Source organism: Thamnophis elegans, chromosome 2, assembly GCF_009769535.1.
Source record: "Thamnophis elegans isolate rThaEle1 chromosome 2, rThaEle1.pri, whole genome shotgun sequence".
In the NCBI taxonomy this organism is placed as follows: Eukaryota; Metazoa; Chordata; class Lepidosauria; order Squamata; family Colubridae; genus Thamnophis; species Thamnophis elegans.
In genome coordinates, this window is record NC_045542.1 from 155,979,562 (window position 1) to 156,001,683 (window position 22,122).

The 22,122-nt window shown below is 41.0% G+C and overlaps 1 protein-coding gene and 1 pseudogene across 1 annotated transcript; both read right to left on the reverse strand.

Moving 5' to 3' along the window:
* Nucleotides 1-313: 313 nt before the first annotated feature.
* Nucleotides 314-3,644, reverse strand: LOC116504781 (zinc finger protein 239-like). The gene is made up of 2 exons (XM_032212011.1): nucleotides 3,572-3,644; nucleotides 314-2,367 (listed from the first exon to the last, which is right to left on the reverse strand). Exon 2 carries the CDS (start codon nucleotides 2,183-2,185, stop codon nucleotides 1,022-1,024), a length of 1,164 nt encoding a protein of 387 aa, XP_032067902.1. The 5' UTR covers nucleotides 2,186-2,367; nucleotides 3,572-3,644; the 3' UTR covers nucleotides 314-1,021.
* A 3,755-nt stretch (nucleotides 3,645-7,399) lies between these two features.
* Nucleotides 7,400-20,399, reverse strand: LOC116504794 (annotated as a pseudogene).
* Between the last annotated feature and the right edge of the window lie 1,723 nt (nucleotides 20,400-22,122).

Here is a 22,122-nt window from a genome sequence, read left to right on the forward strand (position 1 = left end):
AGATATTTCTAATTTAAATTTAAATCTTTTCATTTAAATCAGCTTTTTTATTAATTTATTTTAATAAAAGGCTTTCGGAATAAAAATCTATCTAAAAGATAATTTTCCATTGAAGTTGCATTAATAATTTAGTTTATTCAGCATGAAATGGAGCTTGGTTATGTAGCATGAGGCTGCACATTCTACAATATTGGAACTGTCAGTGAGTCAACACCAGGTCAGAGGAGAAACTGCTGTGGGACAGAGATGAAGCTGCTCTTTAAAATTAGGATTTAAATCGAGTTGATTTAATCAAGCCTTTTTACTATTGATTTAAATCAACTTGATTTAAATCAAATCCACCCTGGCGAAAACTGATCAAGGAAAGATTCAGACTTGAAATAAGCAGAATTTTAACAGTCAGAACAATCAACCAATGGAACAGCTTGCCTTAAAAAGTTCTGTGAGCTTTGTATGAAAACTGTCTGCAATCTGGGCATTTGAATGATTACTCCCAAATTTGTAACCTTACATGCTTTATAAGGCTAAAAGAGTTCTGGTTAACTTTTTTGTTGAGGCATGCCAAAAGCAGTGGGGAGCGGGGTTGGTCACACGAACGCATGCCCACACCATAATGAGATGCCCTCCCCACACGCATACGTGCACAACTCCCCACACGCATACGCGCACAACTCCCCACCCCCCATGTATGCGTGCAGGCCTCACTGAAGCCACCAGACCTCCAGGAGGCACTTTGAGCTGTTTTTTGCCCGCCACAGGCTTCAGGAAAGCCTCCTGAAGGAGAAAAATGGCCCAAAGGGGCCATTGGGCCGTTTTTTTCACCCTACCAAGTCCATTCCCAAAGTTCCGGGTTTGCATTAGGCAGTTTCTGGCCTCCGGAGGCTTCAGGAAAATACAGTCGAAAATCAGCTGGAGCTGACGGGCCAACACCTTGCGTGGCCTAAGAAATGGCTCCATGCCATAGGTTCGCAATCACAGGACTAGACGTATAACTGGAATATTTCCCACAATCAGAACATTCCTAAGGTTCCTCTATTGTGTGAGTTCTCCAGTGTCTCGTCAAATCGGAATTATGACTGAAACTTTTCCCACATTCAAGACATTCATATGGTTTCTTTCCAGAGTGAGTCTTCCAATGCTTCCCCAGGTCAGACTTGCAACTGAAACCTTTCCCACATTCTGAACACTCATATGGTTTTTCTCCTGTGTGAGTCCTCTGGTGTACTTCCAACTCGGAATTCCAATTGAAACCTTTCCCACAGTCTGGACACTTACATGGTTTCTCTCCTGTGTGAGTCCTCTGGTGAATGACAAGCTTAGAATTCTGTTTGAAACTTTTCCCACAATCCAGACACACATATGGTTTTTCTCCAGTGTGAGTTCTATGATGTATCACCAGGTTTGAATTAAGACTGAACCTTTTCCCACAATCCGGGCACTCATATGGTTTTTCTCCAGTGTGAGTCCTCAGATGTATCACCAGGTTTGAATTATTACTGAACCTTGTCCCACAATCCAGGCACTCATATGGTTTTTCCCCTGTGTGAGTCCTCCGGTGTATCACAAGCTTAGAATTCTGCTGGAAACCTTTTCCACAATCTGGACACTCATATGGTTTCTCTCGTGTGTGAATTCTCTGATGCATCACAAGCTTCGAATTCTGTTGGAAATCTTTCCCACAATCCAGACACAGATGCGTTTTTTTTCCAGTGTGAATTCTCTGGTGTATCATCAGGTTGGAATTCTGACTAAAGCTTTTTCCACAATCCGAACATTGAAATGGTTTTACTCCTGTGTGTGTTCTTTGGTGTCTCACAAGCTGGGAACTCTGTTTGAAATCCTTTCCACACTCACTACATTTATACGGTTTCTCTCCTGTGTGTGTCCTGTGGTGTACCACCAGGTTGGAATTCCAACGGAAACTTTTCCCACAATCCAAGCACTTGTACGGTTTTTCTCCTGTGTGATTCCTCTTGTGTTTCACTAGATTAGAATGAAAGCTAAATCTTTTGCCACATTGGGAGCACTGGTAAAGCTTCTCTCCAGTATGGATTCTTCCATGAATCATGAGCAAGCTTTTCCGAGAAAAGTTTTTGCCACACTCCAAACATTTGTATGGCTTTTCACTGAATGAATCCAGTTGTGCAGAATCAGACATGATCTGCCATCTGTGTTCTTCCCACATTAGGCAGTCTCCAGGATTTTTCCAACACTGATATGCTTGGATTTTTGAGATGGCAAAAAATAGTTCTGACCTCTTGCCTGGTGGTTTTTTCGTTCAACTAAAATAACTTGAATGATGGCTTCTTTTGCACTATAATGCTGTTTCTCATTTTGTGTTGTCAAGAGTGTTCTTCTTGGCATTCTCTGTAAGATTAATATAAATGCGTTAGTTTCATTATTTTTTTAAAAAATGGCTGCAGGACATAGGAAAGCAACAAAAAAACACTCCTTATATTAGCATGAAAAAACAAACAGCAAATTTCTATTTTAATCTCTAATATTGAGTCCCCTTCGGGGAAAAGGGCAGCATATAAATGCAATAAATTCAATTCAATTCAATTCAATATTGCTTATGATAAAGGTAAAGGTTCTCCTTGCACATATGTGCTAGTTTTTCTGACTCTAGGGGACGGTGGTTTTACCCAAAGAGCCAGCGCTATCTGATGACAATTCCATGGTCATGTGACCTGCATGAGTAAACATCAAAGGCACACATGGGAAGTGATGTGGGATGTGGCCTTTCAGTAGCTAAGACACTGAGCTTGTCTATCAGAAAGGTCAGCAGTTCGCGGGTTCTAATCCATAGCACCGTGTAACGGAGTGAGCCCCCATTATTTGCCCCAGCTTCTGCCAGCCTAGCAGATTGAAAACATGTAAGAATACAAGTAGAAAAATAGGAACCACCTTTGGTGGGAAGGTAACAGCATTCCGTGTTCCTTCGGTGTTTAGTCATGCCGGCCACATGACCACAGAGATGTCTTCAGACAATGCTGGTCCTTCGGCTTTGAAAACGGAGACAACCACCAGCCCCTATAGTCGGGAATGACTAGCAGGTATGTGAGAAGGGAACCTTTACCGTACGTATGCATACATATGACCATGGAAATACAAACCTATGAATGTATGTAGACAATATATGCATATTTCAATATCCAAAATTTCCCAGAGTGCATTTGCTCAAATTGTTTGATCTAAGTTTAGAAAGGGGGGGAAGGGACATTAATAGGCGAAAAGGTGCCCAACTCCTATTTAAGATATAAAGTCTGTTTTGCCCATTAAAATCCTGGCTTGCCAGGAAAGCAAGATGGCAATAAAAATCACAAGAAATCAACAGGTAGATGAAAGCTGGTGTTTAAAATGGGCGTTTAAGAAAAATGAAATATTATTTTTAAATCTCCCAGCAGAAAATCACAGCAGAAGTTTTAAATAAAATTTGGGGAGAGAAAGAATATGCAGCAGCAGCAGCCAACACGATTCACCCTCGTTGCTTCCGCTGCTTCTACACCATGGAGGAAGTCAAAGTGCCCGACTTTCTCCCGGCTTTTCCTCCAATCTTCCCTCCACTCACCTCCCGGGAGCCGCTTCGACCCTCCAAGCGGCACAAGAGGCTCCGCCGACTCCATTATCCTCCCGTGGCTGAGCCGGAAGAGGAAGTTCCTCTGCCCTTCGCCTCCTTGTCTCTCTACATCCTCTCTAGCTCTATCATTTCAACCCGTTAAGTCTCAGCCTTCCCTACAATAGCTCAGTCGCCGCTGTAGCGAGTGTTGCCTCACCGTAGCGCGCCATCTAGCGACATATGGCGGAAGAACATGCTCGTTCTCCCATCGAGCTCATCGATAGCTTTTCTCCCAGAGGATCCATCCCTAAAACGTTTCTTTCAGGTCCCTTGAGCTGAAGCATCCTTTGCCAGAAGCTGCAACTAAATCAAAGGAAAGCTCCTTTTCGGGGGTGGCTAGAAACGATGTGGAAACAGGAAAAGAGAACGTGCACCTCCCTTGGTTCCATCCACTTTTTCCTCGTGTGTGTGTCTGTGTATCTGTGTGTGTGTGACTGTGTCTGTGTGTGCAGGATAACTGCTGAAAACGTGCTTCTGCAAAGTAGCAAAGCTGTTAAGACTGTAGCTTGTCTCTTCTGCAATTTTATTTTCTCTTACTTCCCAATTGAGTTATCAAGCCGGGTATTTCTTCTTGGTGCTCCATCCTTACTTACCAATGGATATTCTGGGGCCAATTGGTGTTGCAACCAGACCACCACCCCTATTCCTTTTCCAAGCTCAAGAGAGGGCTGAAAGAGTAATTCCCCTCCCTTCTGGACAGTTAGCATCCTGGCCAGCTTTACGCCTTCAACAGCAGTTTGTAATGCTTAAGAAAACCATGAGAGATTTTCCTGGCAGAGCAGTTCAAGGCATTGCTGCAGATTAAGATCACTTATAAGTTCAACTGAAGAGGGCAAGGAAAGGTTGGCAGCCTTCGACTTCAACTCACCCTCTGCTTGCAGCTGATTTTGCCACCCAGAGAAAGGGCTGTGCAGGAGGAGAGACACTGGTCTGGGCCCTTCTCAGTCTGGCTTCAGGCCGTGGCACATGACCAAAACGTCATTGGTTGCAATTCTCATGGACTTTTGGAGGGTTGAGATAGAAGGGATGCAGTCATTATGTCCTTCCTAGATCTTTCATCTGGTGTCAATAAAAATGACCATGACATCCTCCTGGACAGGCTTTGGAGACAGGAAATGGGAGGAGCTTTATTACTGTGGCTCTACCTCTATGCCCGATTCCAGTCCATGTGGGTAGAAGAGGAGCCGAATCTTGACCCCTGCAGTTTGTGGTGCCTTAGGGCTCAAGGCTTCTGATACCGATTGTTAACATCTACCTGAAACTGCTAGGAGAACCCATCCATACAAAGATACCCAATAATGTATAGGTAGTCTTGGACATAACATTTCATTTACTGACCATTTGAAGTTAGACAGCACTGAAAAGGTGACTTATGAACGTTTTTCACACTTACCGCCATTGGGGATCATGGTCACGTGATCAAACTAGGGACGCTTGGCAATTGGCTTACAGTGTCCTGGGGTCATGTGACCACCTTTTGTGACTTGAGCTGGCCCACAAACTGGGGGTCCTCCTGCACTCACAGCTCCTGCTTGAGGAGGCCATGGCTGGGGAGGCCCTTTGCACAGATTCATCTGGTGCACCAATTGTTCCCTTTCCCGGACCGGGAGGCCTTGCACAGTGGATCACTCATTCCTTGATCACCTCCTGTTTGGATTACTACCCTGGGTCCCCCAGAAGCTTCAACTGGTCCAAAACGCAACGGCCCAAACAGTAATGGGAGAAACTAGATTGCCCGGGTAACACCATTGTTGTCTGAGCTACGCTGGATTCTTTCCTTTAAAGTGCAATTGAAGATCCTGGTCATCACATTTAGTTATTTCTTTATTATAACAATAGCATTTAGAATTATACACCACCCACAGTGCTTTAAAGCACTCTCAATTTACAGTGTCAGAATATTGTCCCAAATATGGCTCCTCATTTTACCAAACTCAGAAGGTTGGAAGATTGAGTCAACCTCGAGCCCTGTCTGGATCGAACTCCAGGCTGTGGGCAGAGTCAGCCAGGAATATTGCATTCTATCCACTGAGCCACCAGGGCACCTGTCACTATTGTCCCACCTTTATTATTCTTGCACCCACCTGTCCTACCAGGTCAGATAGGCTGCGCACCCTCCTAGCCCCTTCCTTTAAATATTGCCATGTGATAGGAGCTAGGAAGTGACCCTTTTGTGTTGCAGACTCTTCCCCCTGAAGTTCAGCAGGCCTTTATCCTCCTAGTCTTCTGTAAAATAAGGAAGATCTAGCTGTCCCCCTAAGCACTCGGATGAGAAGAGATGTTCGCACGTCGGAAGCTTGATTTGGTATCTGTTTTTTCTTTATACGCATTTGGTTTTAATACGGTTTTTAAGTTAATTATTCATTGGGAGATTGTTAGTCTTTGTTATAACATGGATGGCTACATAAATATTTTAAATCAATGAGAGGAAAAAGAGATGAATCCCAAAAACTGCCACCCTTTGGCTGTCCTTGTGCAAGTTGCTTGAAGCGCTCTACACATTTAATTATCAAATTTATTTGCTGCTAATTCTGCAGTCAACTTCTCCAAATTAATTCCTTTCAAGGAGAATGATTACCAGTTTGGAGAAGGAATAGCACCGAGCATGAATATAGTTAGTAAGGCCAGAAGGCCCAGTTGACTTCTAATTTGAACAAAAGGAAGAATCACCTTTTTGCAATTCCCAGATGTTCCAAAGGCCATCAACATTGATAGAAGTATGCTACATTGCAGGACAAGTACATGTTAAATGTCGAGGTTTTGCATTTTGCAATATATGGTGTTTATTGGGTTTTGTATTAAGGTTTTATTGCTGTAAATCATGCAGAGTCACCATTAGTTGGGTTGCCATATACATTTTCATGCTAAGCAAAAATACAAAACAGAACAGAATAAAAGGGTTGGAAGGGATCTTAGAGGTCTTCTAGTCCAACCCCCTGCTTAAGCAGGAGACCCTATACTATTGTGGTATATACATACTCATACATTACATGTTTATATCCCCCTGTATTACATATACAAATTAGTCAAGGCAGCAAATATACCTAACACAGCTCCAAACTCGCTTTCTCTGGCCCAACAATGGCATTTCCCCTTCACTCCGTGAAAGGGAACGATAGCACTGGGCCAAAGAAAGTTAGCTCAGATGATGTTAGAGAAAGGAAAGAAAACAGAAGAAGAAAGAGAACGGAAGCTCAGATGAGATTAGAGAAAGGAAAGGAAAAGGTAGAAGAAACGAAGCCAAAATCAAAGGCTTGTAGGCTAAAACGTATGAAGAATGGTTACAAGAATTCAGCATGGCTAGTCTAGGGAAAGACAAGAACCAGGTGTGACATGATGGAGGTCTTCCAATATATGAAAGTCTGACACAAAGGAAGGGGAGGAAACCATTTTTCATACCAAGCAAAGGCCAAAGAAGAAACTATGGGTGCACACCAGGATCGATATAAATCATTTTTAAAAAAAAAAGATCATTTATAAAATTAAAATTGGATTTTTAAAATTTAAATTGGATTGTTTTTCTTTAAAAACAGCTTTTTTATTTTTATCAAATGTATTTTAATATAATGCTTTTGGAGTAAAAAATCCATATAAAGATATTTTTTTCAGCATGAAAGGGAGCTTAGTTATGTAGCATGCGACTGTATATTCTACAATATTGAGACTGTCAGTAAGTCAACAGCGGGTCAGAGGAGAAGCTACTGTGGGACAGAGATGACAGCTGCTCTTTAAAATTAGGATTTAAATCGAGTTGATTTAATCAAGCCTTTTTACTATTGATTTAAATCATGATTTAAATCGACTTGTTTAAATCAAATCCACGCTGGTGAACACTGATCAAGGAAAGATTCAAACGAGAAGTAAGAATTTTAAGACATAACAATCAACCAAATGAAAAGCTTGCCTTAAAAAGTTGTGTGAAGTTTGTATGAAAACTATCTGCAATCTGGGCATTTGAATGATTACTCTGCAATATGTAACCTTACATGCTTTATAAGGCTAGATCTGTAACTGAAATCTTTCCCACAATCGGGACACTCATAAGGTTTTTCTCCTGTGTGAGTCCTCCAGTGTGTCATCAGATGGGAATTCTGCTGGAAACATTTCCCACAAGCCAGACACTCATATGGTTTTTCTCCAGTGTGAGTCCTCTGGTGTATGACCAGGTAGGAATTCTGACTGAAACCTTTCCCACAATCAGAACACTGATATGGTTTTTCTCCTGTGTGTGTTCTCTGGTGTACCACCAAATTGGAATTATAACTGAAACCTTTCCCACAATACAGACATACATATGGTTTCTCTGCAGAGTGAATCTTCTGGTGCTTAACCAGTTCAAACTTACAACTGAAACCTTTCCCACAATCTGGACACTTACATGGTTTCTCTCCTGTGTGAGTCCTCTGGTGTATCACAAGCTTAGAATTATGAATGAACCTTTTCCCACAATCAGGGCACTCATATGGTTTTTCTCCAGTGTGAATCTTCTGGTGTATCACCCGGTTCGAATTATGACTGAACCTTTTCCCACAATCCAGACACTCATATGGTTTCTCTCCCGTGTGAGTCCTCTGGTGCATCACAAGCTTAGAATTATCACTGAACCTTTTCCCACAATCCGGGCACTCATATGGTTTTTCTTCAGTGTGAGTCCTCCGGTGTATCAATAGGTTCGAATTGTAACTGAAACTTTTCCCACAATCTAGACACTCATATGGTTTCTCCCCTGTGTGTAACCTTACATGATTTATAAGGCTAGACCTGATAGTGAAACTTTTCCCACAATCTGGACACTCATATGGTTTTTCTCCTGTGTGAGTCCTCCGGTGTATCACAAGCGTAGAATTCTTCTGGAAACTTTTCCCACAATCCAGACACTGATATGGTTTCTCTCCTGTATGAGTCCTCTGATGCATCACAAGCTTAGAATTCTGCTGGAAACATTTCCCACAATCCGGACACTGATATGGTTTTTCTCTAGTGTGAATTCTCTGGTGTATCATCAGATTGGAATTCTGACTGAAACTTTTCCCACAATACAGACATTGAAATGGTTTTAGTCCTGTGTGTGTTCTCTGGTGTCTCACAAGCTTAGAACTCTGATTGAAACCTTTTCCACAATCACTACATTTATACGGTTTCTCTCCTGTGTGTGTCCTGTGGTGTACCACCAGGTTAGAATTCCAACGGAAACTTTTCCCACAATCAGGACATTGAAATGGTTTTTCTCCTGTGTGAGTCCTTTGGTGTATCACCAGATGGGAATTCTGAATGAAACTTTCCCCACAAACAGGACATTTATATGGTTCCTCTGTGTGTGTCGTCTGGTGTTCCACCAGGTGGGAATTTTGACTGAAACTTTCCCCAGAAATAGGACATTCAAAGAATTTCTCCCTAGTGTGAGTCCTCTTGTGTTTCACTAGGTAGGAACTCTGACTGAAACGTTTCCCACAATCCAGGCATTCATACGGTTTTTCTCCTGTGTGCGTCCTCTGGTGTATCACCAGCTGGGAATTCCGACAGAAACTTTTCCCACAAACAGAACATTTATACGGTTTCTCTGATGTGTGTGTCATTTGGTGGACCTCTTGCCTGATGGTTGTTTGGTCCAATCCATTCTTTCCTTCCTGAAAGTCTTGCATTAACGCCTGCCAATTTTGGGTATACATGGAACCTTTTTCTTCCTATTAACTTCAACTTGTTCCTTACTTTTTCTTTATTTAAGTATAATCCTCTTTGATTTCTCATTTAATTTTTTTTCAGTTTTGTGTGATCAATTTTTTGCTGCCATGTCTCTCATCTGCTGAGGAAGAAGAGTTTTTAAACTTTCCAGAGGAATTGGAAAGTATTTTGAATGATGTTTTATTTTGTACTTTAATGCTGCTTCTCATTCTCTTTTGTCCAGAGTGTTCTTCTTGGCACCCTCTCTCTCTGTAAGATTAATGTAAAGGGGTTAGTTTCATTATTGTTTAAAAATGGCTGCAGGACATGTAAAAGCAAAAAAATAATCCCCATCTCAAATATTAGTATGAAAAAACAAACACTAAAATTGTACTTTAACCTCTGACATTAATTATGATTGATTTGACATACAAAAACCTAACAAGATCCAGGTTCAAATATTGACATGTTCATAAACATGACACTTTTTTAATCAATCAGTCAATCAGAATATAGTTAAAAGAGACCAATAGTCCAATTGCCTCCTCAAGCAGATGTATGGTATAATATTCCACTTAAATTTGACTTGAGTAAATACGCTCATGTATGCACGCATTTGAGCACAGAAATATACACTTAGGTTTGTATGTAGACAATCTATGCGTATCTCAGTGTCCAAAATGTCCCAAAATGCATTCCCTCAAATTGTTTGTTCTAAGTTTAGAAAGGGGGGGGGAGGAGGGGACCCTAATAGATGAAAAGGTGCCCAACTCCTATTCAAGATATAAAGTGTCTGTTTTGCCCATTAAACTCCTCGCTTCCCAGGAAAACCAGATGGCAATAATAAATCACAAGAAATCAACAGGTAGGTGAAAGCTGGTGTTTAAAATGGGCGTTTAAGAAAAATGAAGTATTATTTTTAAATCTCCCAGCAGAAAATCACAGGGAGAAGTTTTAAATCGAGCAGCCACAGAGGAATAAATTTGGGGAGGGAAAGAACATGAAGTAGTATTCACCCTCGTTGCTTCCACTGCTTCTACGCCGTTGAGTAACCCAAAGGGTCCGAATTTCCCCCCCGCTTCTCCTCCGACCTGCCCTCCACTCACCTCCCAGGAGCCGCTTCGACCCTCCAAACAACACAAGAGGCTCCGCCAACACCACTCCCCTCCCGTTGCTGAGACGGAAAAGGAAGTTCCTGTGCCCTTCTCTCTCTCTCTCTCTTCTCTCTCTTCATCCGCTCTAACAATCCACTACTCTAATGTTTCAATCCATTCAATCTCAGCTTCTCTCTCTCTCTTCCCTAGAATAGCTCAGTCACCGCTGGACCGAGTGTTGTTTCTCTACAGCTCGCCATCTAGCGGCAGTAGGCGGAATAACATGCTCGTTCTACCCAAGACGTTTGAAGATGTTCTCATTGATTCGGTGCTTCCTTCTGTGACATCAAGTCTTATTCGATTCCCATGGAGCTCATCGATAGCTTTTCTCCCTGACGCTCCATCCCCAAAACCTTTTCTTTCAGGTCCCCCGAGAGGGCATCAATTGTCCCTGGAGCTGAGCCCCAAATTTCCTTTGCCAGAAATTGCAACCAAATCAAAACGCCCTTTGGGGGAGGCAGGGGTAGAACTATAAAGGCGGTGCAACTATTAAAAGAGAGAGTACACCTCCCTTGGTTTTGATAGCTTTTTTCCTTGGATTTGTGTCTGTGTGTATGCGCAGGATAACTCCTCAAAACCTGCCTCTGCCACTTAGAGAAGCTGTAAGGCTGAAACTTGACCCCTTGTCTCTCCTGTGATTTTAGTTTCTTTTACTGACCAGCATGGCATATCCTGCTGGTGCTCCATCCCTTCTTAGCAATGGAAAGTCTGGCACCAATTGTCTATGGGGATTCTCAGTCAGCCAGGTCATGATTTCAGTGGATTTCCAGAAAAATTACAGGAACATTTTGTTTCAATTTGACAACACAGGACAAGAGAGACTCACCTCGAACAGCCTGCGCCTGTCTTGAAACAGTGAAGGGACACAGGACAGAAAACATCCTGCAGCCACGAAGTCTCTACACCCATTTGCACTACTCAGGTGACCCTGAGGACACAGATAAACCTCCAGGTGGCCTCAAAGAATGCAAATGACCAGCTGTCTGCAAGGACTGGGAATCCTTCCACCCCCCACCATCCAGTCAGACCTGAAGAAGCTTCTTGGATGAGAAGAGAACATCTTCAAAGACAAGCCAGAAAGTCCAGTTGTCTCCTGATAAAGCAGCTCTTGTCAGGGTTCCAAGTAACAGACCCAATGCAATCAAAACTCCGAGGCCAAAATGCTCCTCAAAGATTTATTGGGCATGTCATATTGGCACATCTGGTTTTCCCCACCCATATTAAAAATCAAAGTTCTTCCCCCCCCCAGTCCATGTATCCATCACATGGTCCAGCCAGGTCACAGTCCCAACTCCAGCTGGTTTCAGTCCACGCCTTCCCAGCACCTGGTGAAAACGTCCTTGGTTCCCAGGAGAATGAATTTTATTTTGGCTACAGATCCCCAGATGTCTCTTATTCCCTCCTATTGTTCCCACAGCTCCAAGCAGCCTTGCTGGGGCAGCCATGTAGAGTTTCCAAAATGGCTTCAGGGTTGACAACACTAGCACTAATTGCCATTGCAACTTGAGAACCACCCATATTATTTTCCATTTCAGGAGACGGCTGGAAGGGTAATTTCCCCCCTCCTGGACAGTTCCCATCCTGGACAGCTTTATGCCTTTAACAGCAGTTTTATATGCATAATAGCATCATGAGAGGTTTTCCTGGCCAGAGGAGTTCAAGGCATTGCTGCAGATTCAGTTCTTTTCTAACTGCAGCTGAAGAAGGCAATGAAAGGTTGGCAGCAAAGGTTGACTATAACTCACCCTCTGCTTGCAGGCCTGACTTTGCCACCTGGAGAAAGGGCAGTGCAGGAGGAAGACACCTGGGCCCTTTTCAGTCTGGTGGGAAATGATGGTGGGGAATGTAATGGTGTTGGGAGCATGCCAAATATCAAGGCTTTTTGCTACATATGAGGAGTGATTGCATTAGGTTTTTTATTTTTTCCAGTATAAACATACACATTTTATGTATAGTACATTGATTGAGTCAAATCTTTTTTTAGACCACAATAGTAATACAAATAAATATGTATTATTCTAATCTTCCAACTTCAACAATATTGGTCTCTTTCCATAATCCTTTATTATTTTTCCAATAATTCATTTAAACATAAATAACATTTCTTTGTGCCCTGTATTTATTATCCCCTGCTAAGTACTATCATTTAATATTTTAAGAGTTACTCATTATTCCACCCTAGCTTCAATATTCCGAATGTGTCGGGTTACTAATAACACCAAGTATTAACAATATTAGATCAGTCCTAGGAGTGTGTCTCAAACCCTCACAATTTCTAATCCTTACTATTGTAAATTCACAGTATACTTCAGCACACTATTGATATTGTTAATGCAATTCAATTATCTAATCCTAAATTCCCACCTATTAAACTTAACTTATTGGGTTGTAATAGATACATATTGTCTATTAATGTATAAACTACTATTTACCTATATATATTTTCCCATTTTATTAATATATTTTCTCATCCATCATCTTTTAACCTCTTTGAAATTCCATCGTTTATCAACTTTTTAGTCAGCCTTTTATCTCTCTTTCTTAGAATCTTGTATCTCTTTTTTGATTTTTTTTGTACCTACTGAACTTTCCTTTCTGAGTAGTTTTTGTTACGTTCTGCTGTGCTACTTAAAACATTCATCCACAAAGCTTCCTTTTTTTTGTTCCGTTCTATAATACATTTTTGAAATCTTATGATTTTCTTCTACTTATTAATCCTTCCTCCTCTTTATTTTTTATTTCTTGTATCTCATTTTATTTTTTCCCTTCCACTGCTTTTTCCAATTCTTCATCAATTTCTTGGATGTCATGTTCTTCTTTCCCTCCAGATGTTGACTAACTTCTACATTCCTTTCTGTATCCTTAAACAATCCCTTTATCTCCTTATCATCTTTTAAAGATTCACACATGCTTTTTATCAGAGCTATTAATTCTTCATACATCTCGAATGTTTCTTGAAAATCCACTTTAATTTGAAAAGAATTATAAAAAATATATTTCTATAGATCCAATATCTCAATGTTTTAAAAACTCCTGCTTAATAAAATTTAATCAATCCCATAATTATACCACCAAATCTCCATACTTTATGATCTAAACTTCTTAAGACTTATACAGCCTTATAATTTCACAATTATATCTCTCCCAATTATCCAAATTTTGAAGTCTTATTTAGCTTTCCTTCTTTTTTCTTTTCTTCTTGTGCCTCGTAGAATGTTCTCTCAAATAGCTTTCATAGTCCAAATTCAATTTAATCCACTAATTTCCTCCAGTCTTTCAAGTCCTAAATCCAATAGCCAATTTTGATAAAATGTAGTTGTTTGCAAGTTAGTTCCTTTTATAAGTCTTCAAAAGGGAAAGGAAAAAAAAGAAATGTTCTCAAATTATCCCAATCACCTTCTAAATGGTAGTCATGGTCAGGCCATCCTCCAGATGTTGCTTCTATTCTGTGTTTGTTTGTTTGTTTGTTTTGTATGCCGCCCTTTTCCCCAAGGGGACTCAGGGCGGCTCACAACTCAAATACGGAAGGTGGATACAGACAATTTGACAACAGCACAAAACAATACATAATTTAAAAGCGCAACAATTATACCATTCGAAATAGGGGCAACGATTCTTCAGTCCCATTGGGCTGTATGGTCTTTGTGTGTATTAGGTTGACTTTCACTGAATATCCTATATCTATAGTACTGTAGTACTTCTTTTTTTCCACTAGATGGCCCTCTTATTCCCAAATCTAAAATTAGCGATAAATCCAGGGGGTTTAAAACCGCAAACTAAGAGAATAATTTCTCCCTGAATTCTCTTTTCAAATTATTTGGGCTTTTTTCCAGGCTTTCTGTATTTTTATAGCTTCTCTAGGGCTTCTTACGGCTCTTAATTTCTGGTCGCCCCCCCACCCCACTCTCCCCCTCAATGTGTTAGGTTGCCACTATCTTAAACTTAGGTGTTATCTTTTGATATTCTTGTTGTTATATCCAATCTTTAAGGTAAAAATTGCTAATTATCTCACCAAGTTTAATGTTCTGCCCATAAACCACTCCTGCACAAACCTTATTGTCTGGTTGTCCCAGCTTCGTGACTGCCAAGAGAAATGGCGGTCATCCCTGCTGACATTTGGGAGAATTTGCTTTGGACCTAACGAGGAAATTTCTGGTTGTTCATGGTCAATGAAGTGCCTCTCCTTCCTTCACCATCCCTCCAAGAGGCTCTGACCCCATGGGGTCTCCCAACAGCGGTTAATGGCTAAATTTCGCGGGGCTTGGCAGAGCCCCACTATTTTCCAGCCGTTCTTGCCACGACATCAACTGGAAGTCTGCTATATATGGGATTGGTTTCTGTATTTTATTGGTGTAAGCTATCTGGAGTCTCATTGCGTTGGGCTGCCGTACACAATCGCTTAATAAAAATGCATACAATACATATCTATATCCCACCTTAATTAAATGTAGAAATAACTCAAGGTGGCAGATGTACCTAATAAAGATCTAAGAGCATGGCAATTCCCCTCAATGCTGTGAAAAGGAACAACCACACAACTCCAAAGAAAGAAAGTTTAGATCTCCTCCCTCATGTTTGATACCAAGACTATTTTGTATAAAAAGTCCCTAAATCTAAAATATATTCAAGTTACACATGGACTCAATCTTCCTGAGACCATTGTCTGTGAGCTGTCATTAAATACCACACTTAGCTTCTTACTATGTTACAGAGCCCCTAATTATGACATGCGAACAAATTAACCACTACTAATGTGGGCAGCCTCCTGCCCACACCCTCTTATCTTTCTTTCTTGATGACCTCAATCTACCTCTTATTAATTGGACCCTAAATGAATGTACAACTGAACCCATACATGCAATCCTGTACAATGCTGTTACTAATCTGGGACTAGATCAACTAGTAACTAACAACACTAGACTCAACAACTGCCTTGATCTCATCTTCTGCGACAGTTTAAACTCAATTTATGGACTACAAATAAAAGAATCTGTCTCAAAATACATCCTTAAAATCTTCATAATGATGGGATACCCAATTATAGCTTTTAAAAAGGCAACTATGATATCATAGACACTGACCTCTCATCTCTTCATTGGCACATTGTATTCACTGGCTGTAATACTGCCGAAGACCATTGTAACATTTTTTTGCTCAAAGTCAAAAGAGTCATTAAACTATATGTACCACTAATAACCCCCAAAACCAGGAAAAACAAATTACCTATAACAATAAGGAAGTTCCAATCCAAAAATCTCTTTGGTGGAAAAACAAAACTGGCTACGTAGCTAACTTTAAAAGCCACTAGAAAAAACTTAAGTCACCAGATAAAGACTGAATGCAGCAATTATCTCATCAAACAAGAGGAAAACCTTCTGCAACCAAAATCCAACCACACGGTCTATAATGTTGTAAACAACCAACTTAAAAACTTGAGATCTATCCCACCCCTAAAAGTACCTAATGGAACACCAATGGTCTTTGTAAACAGCAATGGCTGATGCCCAATATTTCCAAGTCGTACCACAAATAATTACAATTGATTTTACAGAAGATAACATTGAAAAGGCATTACACAGCCTAAAACCATCTCTATCTATTGGACCTGATGGATAGGTACCTACTTCTTAAAAAAAGCTTCCCAACGGAACCTCTAAGCATAATCTTTGAAAAATCTTTCAGGACCAGCTCCTTGCCTAACCTAATGTCACTAGCCATGGCCATCCCTGTCTTCAAAAAGGGAGACCCTAGCCTAGTTGAAAATTACAGACCAATCTTTTTATGTTGCATCACCTGCAAAGTCATGGAATCAATCACAAACCAATCCATTACCCTCCACTTAGAAATAAACAACCTACTCTCTAACAAACAATTTGGCTTCCGAAAAAAAAATATCCTGCAAAAAAATATGGACTACACAACTCCATCAAGGCAAAGCAATAGACGTAATTTACATAGACTTTAAAGACTTTGATTCAGTGGTACACAACAAACTACTTCTAAAACTAAAATCTTATGACATCTCTGGACCCCTGCATAATTGGATAGCTGCGTTCCTGTCAAAAAGGCAACAAGTGGTCAAAATAGGGAGTGTCCTATCAAATCCTACACCTGTTAAGTCCCTCAAGGCAGCGTTTTACGAACAGCGCTCTTTATACTTTACATAAATGACCTTTGCGAACATATTATAAGCAATTGTGTTCTCTTCGCTGATGATGTAAAACTATTTAACACCACCGACAATGCTGCTACCCTTCAGAGACCTTGACTATGTGTCAGAATGGTCAAACAATTGGCAACTTCAAATCTCAAACAACAAATGCTCCGTCTTACACATTGACAGAAAAACCAGAGCAGAAAATGCAAGCTGGGTAGACACAACCTTGTAGATAACCCTCAATGTGTCAAGGACCTTGGAGTACTCATATCTAATTATCTAAGTGCCAGAGCCAACTGTAACAACATTGCCAAAAAGGCATTAAGAATTGTTAACCTAATCTTGCATAGCTTCTTCTCTGGTAATATTGCACTGCTATCCAGAGTATGCAAAACATTTGGTAGACCAATTCTCAAATATAGCTCATCTGTCTGGAACACGCACTGCATATCGTACATTAATACAATTGAGTGAGATATTTCATGAGAAGAGTCCTTCACTCCTCTGCTCACAATAGAATACCTTATGTTACCAGACTTGAAACTTTGGCCTTAGACAATTTACAACTACGCCGCCTTCGGTCTGACCTAAGCGTAGTACATCAAATTATCTGCTACAATTTCCTACCTGTCAATGACTACTTCAGCTACAACTAAAATAATACATGAGCACACAATAGATACACCGTTCCAAACTCAGTTGCAGAAAATGACTTCAGCAACAGAGTGGTCAATGCTGGAATGAATTACCTGACTCTGTGGTTTCTTCCTCAAACTTTAACCTAAGACTATCTACTGTCGACCACATCCCATTCCAAAGATGTCTGCAAGAGACGTGCATAAGCACACCAATGTGCCTACCGTCCCTGTCCTAAGATTCCCTTTCCTTTGTATCCGTTTCATGTATTCAAAATCATGTTTATACTTATATATGTTATCTAATACATGCTTGATGAAATAAATAAATAAAATAAATAAATAAATACATGTTTGATGATAAAGAATAAGGGAAGGTTAATTTTTCAACTAGGCTTCCAAAGAAAGAAGTGAAATGAAATTCAAGATTCCTCTATACCCATCAAATTTTGCTTCATATGGAACTTCTTGTGTGCAATAAGAGAGGAATTCTGTGTGAAACACTTCCCACAATCTGGACACTTGAACGGTTTCTCCCCTGTGTGTAACCTTACATGATTTATAAGGCTAGACCTACTACTGAAGTCTTTCCCACAAACTGGACACTCATATGGTTTCTCCCCTGTGTGAGTCCTCTGGTGTTCCACCAGATGGGAATTCTGCCTGAAACCTTTCCCACAATCCAGACACTGAAATGGTTTCTCTCCTGTGTGAGTCCTCTGGTGTACTACAAGCTTAGAATTCTGCTGGAAACTTTTCCCACAATCTGGACACTCATATGGTTTTTCTGCAGTGTGAATCTTCCGGTGTACCACCAAGTTTGAATTATGACTGAATTGTTTCCGACAATCCGGACATTCATATGGTTTCTCTCCCATGTGAGTCCTCTGATGCCTCACAAGCTTAGAATTCTGCTGGAAACTTTTCCCACAATCTGCACACTCATATGGTTTTTCTCCAGTGTGACTCCTCCGGTGTAGTTCCAACTCAGAATTCCAATTGAAACCTTTCCCACAATCTGGACACTCATATGGTTTCTCTCCCGTGTGAGTTCTCTGGTGTATCACAAGCTTAGAATTCTGCTGGAAACTTTTCCCACAATACAGACACTGATACGGTTTTTCTCCAGTGTGAATTCTCTGGTGTATCATCAGGTTGGAATTCTGACTGAAACTTTTCCCACAATCAGGACACTGAAATGGTTTTACTCCTGTGTGAGTTCTCTGGTGTATCACAAGCTTAGAACTCTGCTTGAAACCTTTTCCACAATCACTACATTTATACGGTTTCTCTCCTGTATGTGTCCTATAATGTTCCACCAGGTTGGAATTCCAACGGAAACTTTTCCCACAATCCAAGCACTGATATGGTTTTTCTCCTGTGTGAGTCCTCTGGTTCATCACCAGGTGGGAATTCCAACAGAAACATTTCCCACAAATAGGAGATTTATACGGTTCCTCTCCTGTGTGTGTCTGGTGTTCCACCAGGTGAGAATTCTGAATAAAACTTTCGCCACAAACAGAACATTTATACAGTTTCTCTCCTGTGTGTGTTGTCTGGTGTTCCACCAGGTGGGAATTTTGACTGAAACTTTCCCCAGAAACAGGACATTCAAAGAGTTTCTCCCCAGTGTGAGTCCTCTTGTGTTTCACTAGATTGGAATGAACGCTAAATCGTTTGCCACATTGGGAGCACTGGTAGAGCTTCTCTCCAGTATGGATTCTTCCATGAATCATGAGGAAACTTTTTTGAGAAAAGCTTTTGCCACACTCCAAACCTTTGTATGGCTTATGCAGAATCAGACGTAATCTGCAATCTATGTTTTTCCCACATTAGGCAGTTTGTGGGATTTATCCAACACTTATGTGCTTGAATTCTTGAGGTGGCAAAAAATATTTATGATCTCCTGCCTGGTGACTATTTAGTTCAAACCATTCTTCCATTCCTCAAAAGCTTTAATTAATGGCTGCCAATGTTGGCTATACATGGAAGCTTTTTCTTCCTACAGACTTCAAGTTGTTCCTCACTTTTTCTTTATTTAAATATTATCCTCCTTGATTTCCCATTTAATGTTTTCTTTTCAGTTCTGTGTGATCTATTTTTCCAGCTCAAAACTGGAAACTCATCTACTGAGGAAGAAGAGTTTTTAAACTTTACAAAGGAAGTGGAAAATATTTTGAAAGATGGCTTATTTTGCACTTTAATGCTGCTCCTCATTTTCTGTTGTCCAGAGTGCTCTTCTTGGCATCCTCTCTCTCTGTAAGAGTAATATAAAGGGGTTAGTTTCATTATTGTTTAAAAATGGCTGCAGGACATGTGATAGCAGCAAAAAAAACAAACCCCCACCCATATATTGGCATGAATAAACAAACACTAATATTATACTTAATCTCTAATACTGATTATGATTTATTTGGTATACAGAAGCCTAACAAGATCCAAGTTCAAATATTGACGGCATCATAAAATTCTTTTTCAATCAATCAGTCAATCAGAGTAGAGTTGAAAGGGACCTTGGAGGTCTTCTAGTCCAGCTCCCTCCTCAAGCAGATGTATGGCATAATATTCCACTTAAATTCTGGATTTGAGTAAATACAATCATGTATGCACGCATATGAGCATAGAAATACACACCCGTGGATGTATGTAGACAATCTATGCATATCTCGGTGTGCAAAATTTCCCAAAGTGCATTTGCTCAAATTGTTTGATTGAAATTTAGAAGGGCGTGAGGGGACCCTAATAGATGAAAAGGTGCCCAACTCCTATTCAAGATATAAAGCGTCTATTTTGCCCATAAAGCTCCTCCCTTCCCAGGAAAACCAGATGGCAATAATAAATCACAAGAAATCAACAGGTACGTAAAAGCTGGTGTTTAAAATGGGCGTTTAAGAAGAATGAAATATTATTTTTAAATCTCCCAACAGAAAACCACAGGCAGAAGTTTTAAATCGAGCAGCCCCAGAGGAATAAGATTTGGGGAGGGAAAGAACATGAAGTAGCATTCACCCTCGTTGCTTCCACTGCTTCTACACCGTGGAACAACCCAAAGGGCCCGACTGTCTCCCGGCTTCTCCTCCGAACTGCCCTCCACTCACCTCCCAGGAGCCACTTCGACCCTCCAAGAGGCACAAGAAGCTGCACCGACACCATGATACTTTCGTGAGTGACCCGGAAGAGGAAGCATCTCTACCACTCGCCTCCTCGCCTCTCTCTCTCTCTCTCTCTCTCTCTTTCTCTCTCTCTCTCTGTGTCAATCCGCTCTAGCAATTCACTACTCTAATGTTTCAACTTGTTCAATCTCAGCCTTTCCTCCTTCCCTAGAATAGCTCAGTCGCCGCTGCCCTGAGTGTTGTTCCTCTGTACCGCGCCATCTAGCGACATATGACGGAAGAACATGCTCGTTCTACCCTAAGGCTTTTGAAGATTTTCTCATTGATTCCGAACTTCCTTAAGTGCCATCAAGTCCTATTCGATTCCCACCTAGGTCATCGAAAGCTTTTCTCCCTCAGGAGCCATCCCCAAAACTTTTCTTTCAGGTCCCCCAAGAGGGCATTCATTGTCTTTGGAGCTGAGCTCGAAGCTTCTTTCAATTAGAGGAGAGAGAGATGAATCCCAATTAAGTATACCTAATTCTGCGATACCTAAAACGGGGGCAAAACTCACTTTGAACAAACATCTCACTTAAGCAACAGAGATTTTGAGTTCCGTTGTGGTTGTGAGTCAAGGACTGGCTGAGTTTCATTTCTCCACACACACGGACTACTCAAAGTGAATTATGATCGGTCCTCGCACTGATGATCAGTCCTTGCATTTATGACTGGACCTCGCATTTATGCCCGTCGCAGCATCCTCACACTCGCACGATCAAAATTTGGTTTTTTAGCAATTGTCATGTATTTATGACCATTGGCACTGTCCTGGGGTTGTGGGATTGCCATTTGTGACCGTCTGAGCAGGCTTTCGACAAGGGGGTGGGGGGGCTTCAATCTGGAAGTTATTTGTCTTATTTTTACACAGCTACCGGTGACTGACCTGGCTTGGTACCCATGGACAACAGGAAACTGCAACATGTTCAAAAAAATACCAATTATTTGGTGTGGGTTTTGCCCCCTCCCTCCCCCATGGCAATTAGATTTCTGACATTCTTTCAGCTAATAAAAACATAAACAAAAGGAATTTCATTCTTGGCCATGACAGGAATTTGCCTCTTTGCTCCTGTTTCCGCGAACTGCAGCCTACTGCTTCAGGGCTCCCAAAGTTAATAATTCTGGGGTATCAAACAATAATCCAATGGGATCATAAATCAAGAACTACCTGTAACCAGTGAAAAGTGCTCCATGACTGGAGGGTTTCAAGAAGAGGCTGGACAGGCATTTGTCTGAAATGATATAGGGCAGGGGTACTCAAATATTTTAAACAGAGGGCAAATTCACAGTCCCTCAGACTCCTTGGGGTGGTGATGGTGGAGCGGCTGGGTGGGCATGGCTAGGTGGTTGTGTGACTGACTGTGTGGGCGTGGCCAATTTAGCAGTCCATTTTGCCAATTTAGCAATCCATTAAAATACACACAAATTAAACTTTCATTTTTTCCCCTCCTGGGGTGTTTTAGTTGCTTTTGTTTGCATGTTGCTTTTTGGGTTGAACTTTTTTTATTAGATCATTGTTTAGTGGTCCATTTCAGGATACTGTCACGCCCCACTCCATTCCATAACTGACAGATACTCAGTTTTGCAGCCATTCTTCTCAGCCCAAGGAGCTTACAATCAACAAGTCTCTCTTTCAGTATCTGTCTGTCTGTCTGTCTGTCTGTCTGTCTGTCTGTCTGTCTGCCTGCCTGCCTGCCTGCCTGCCTGCCTGCCTATCTATCTATCTATCTATCTATCTATCTATCTA

Excerpts from the sequence above, each read along its gene's own strand:
- LOC116504781 (XM_032212011.1), bottom strand. The coding sequence starts at position 2,185 with ATGTGGGAAGAACACAGATGGCAGATCATGTCTGATTCTGCACAACTG.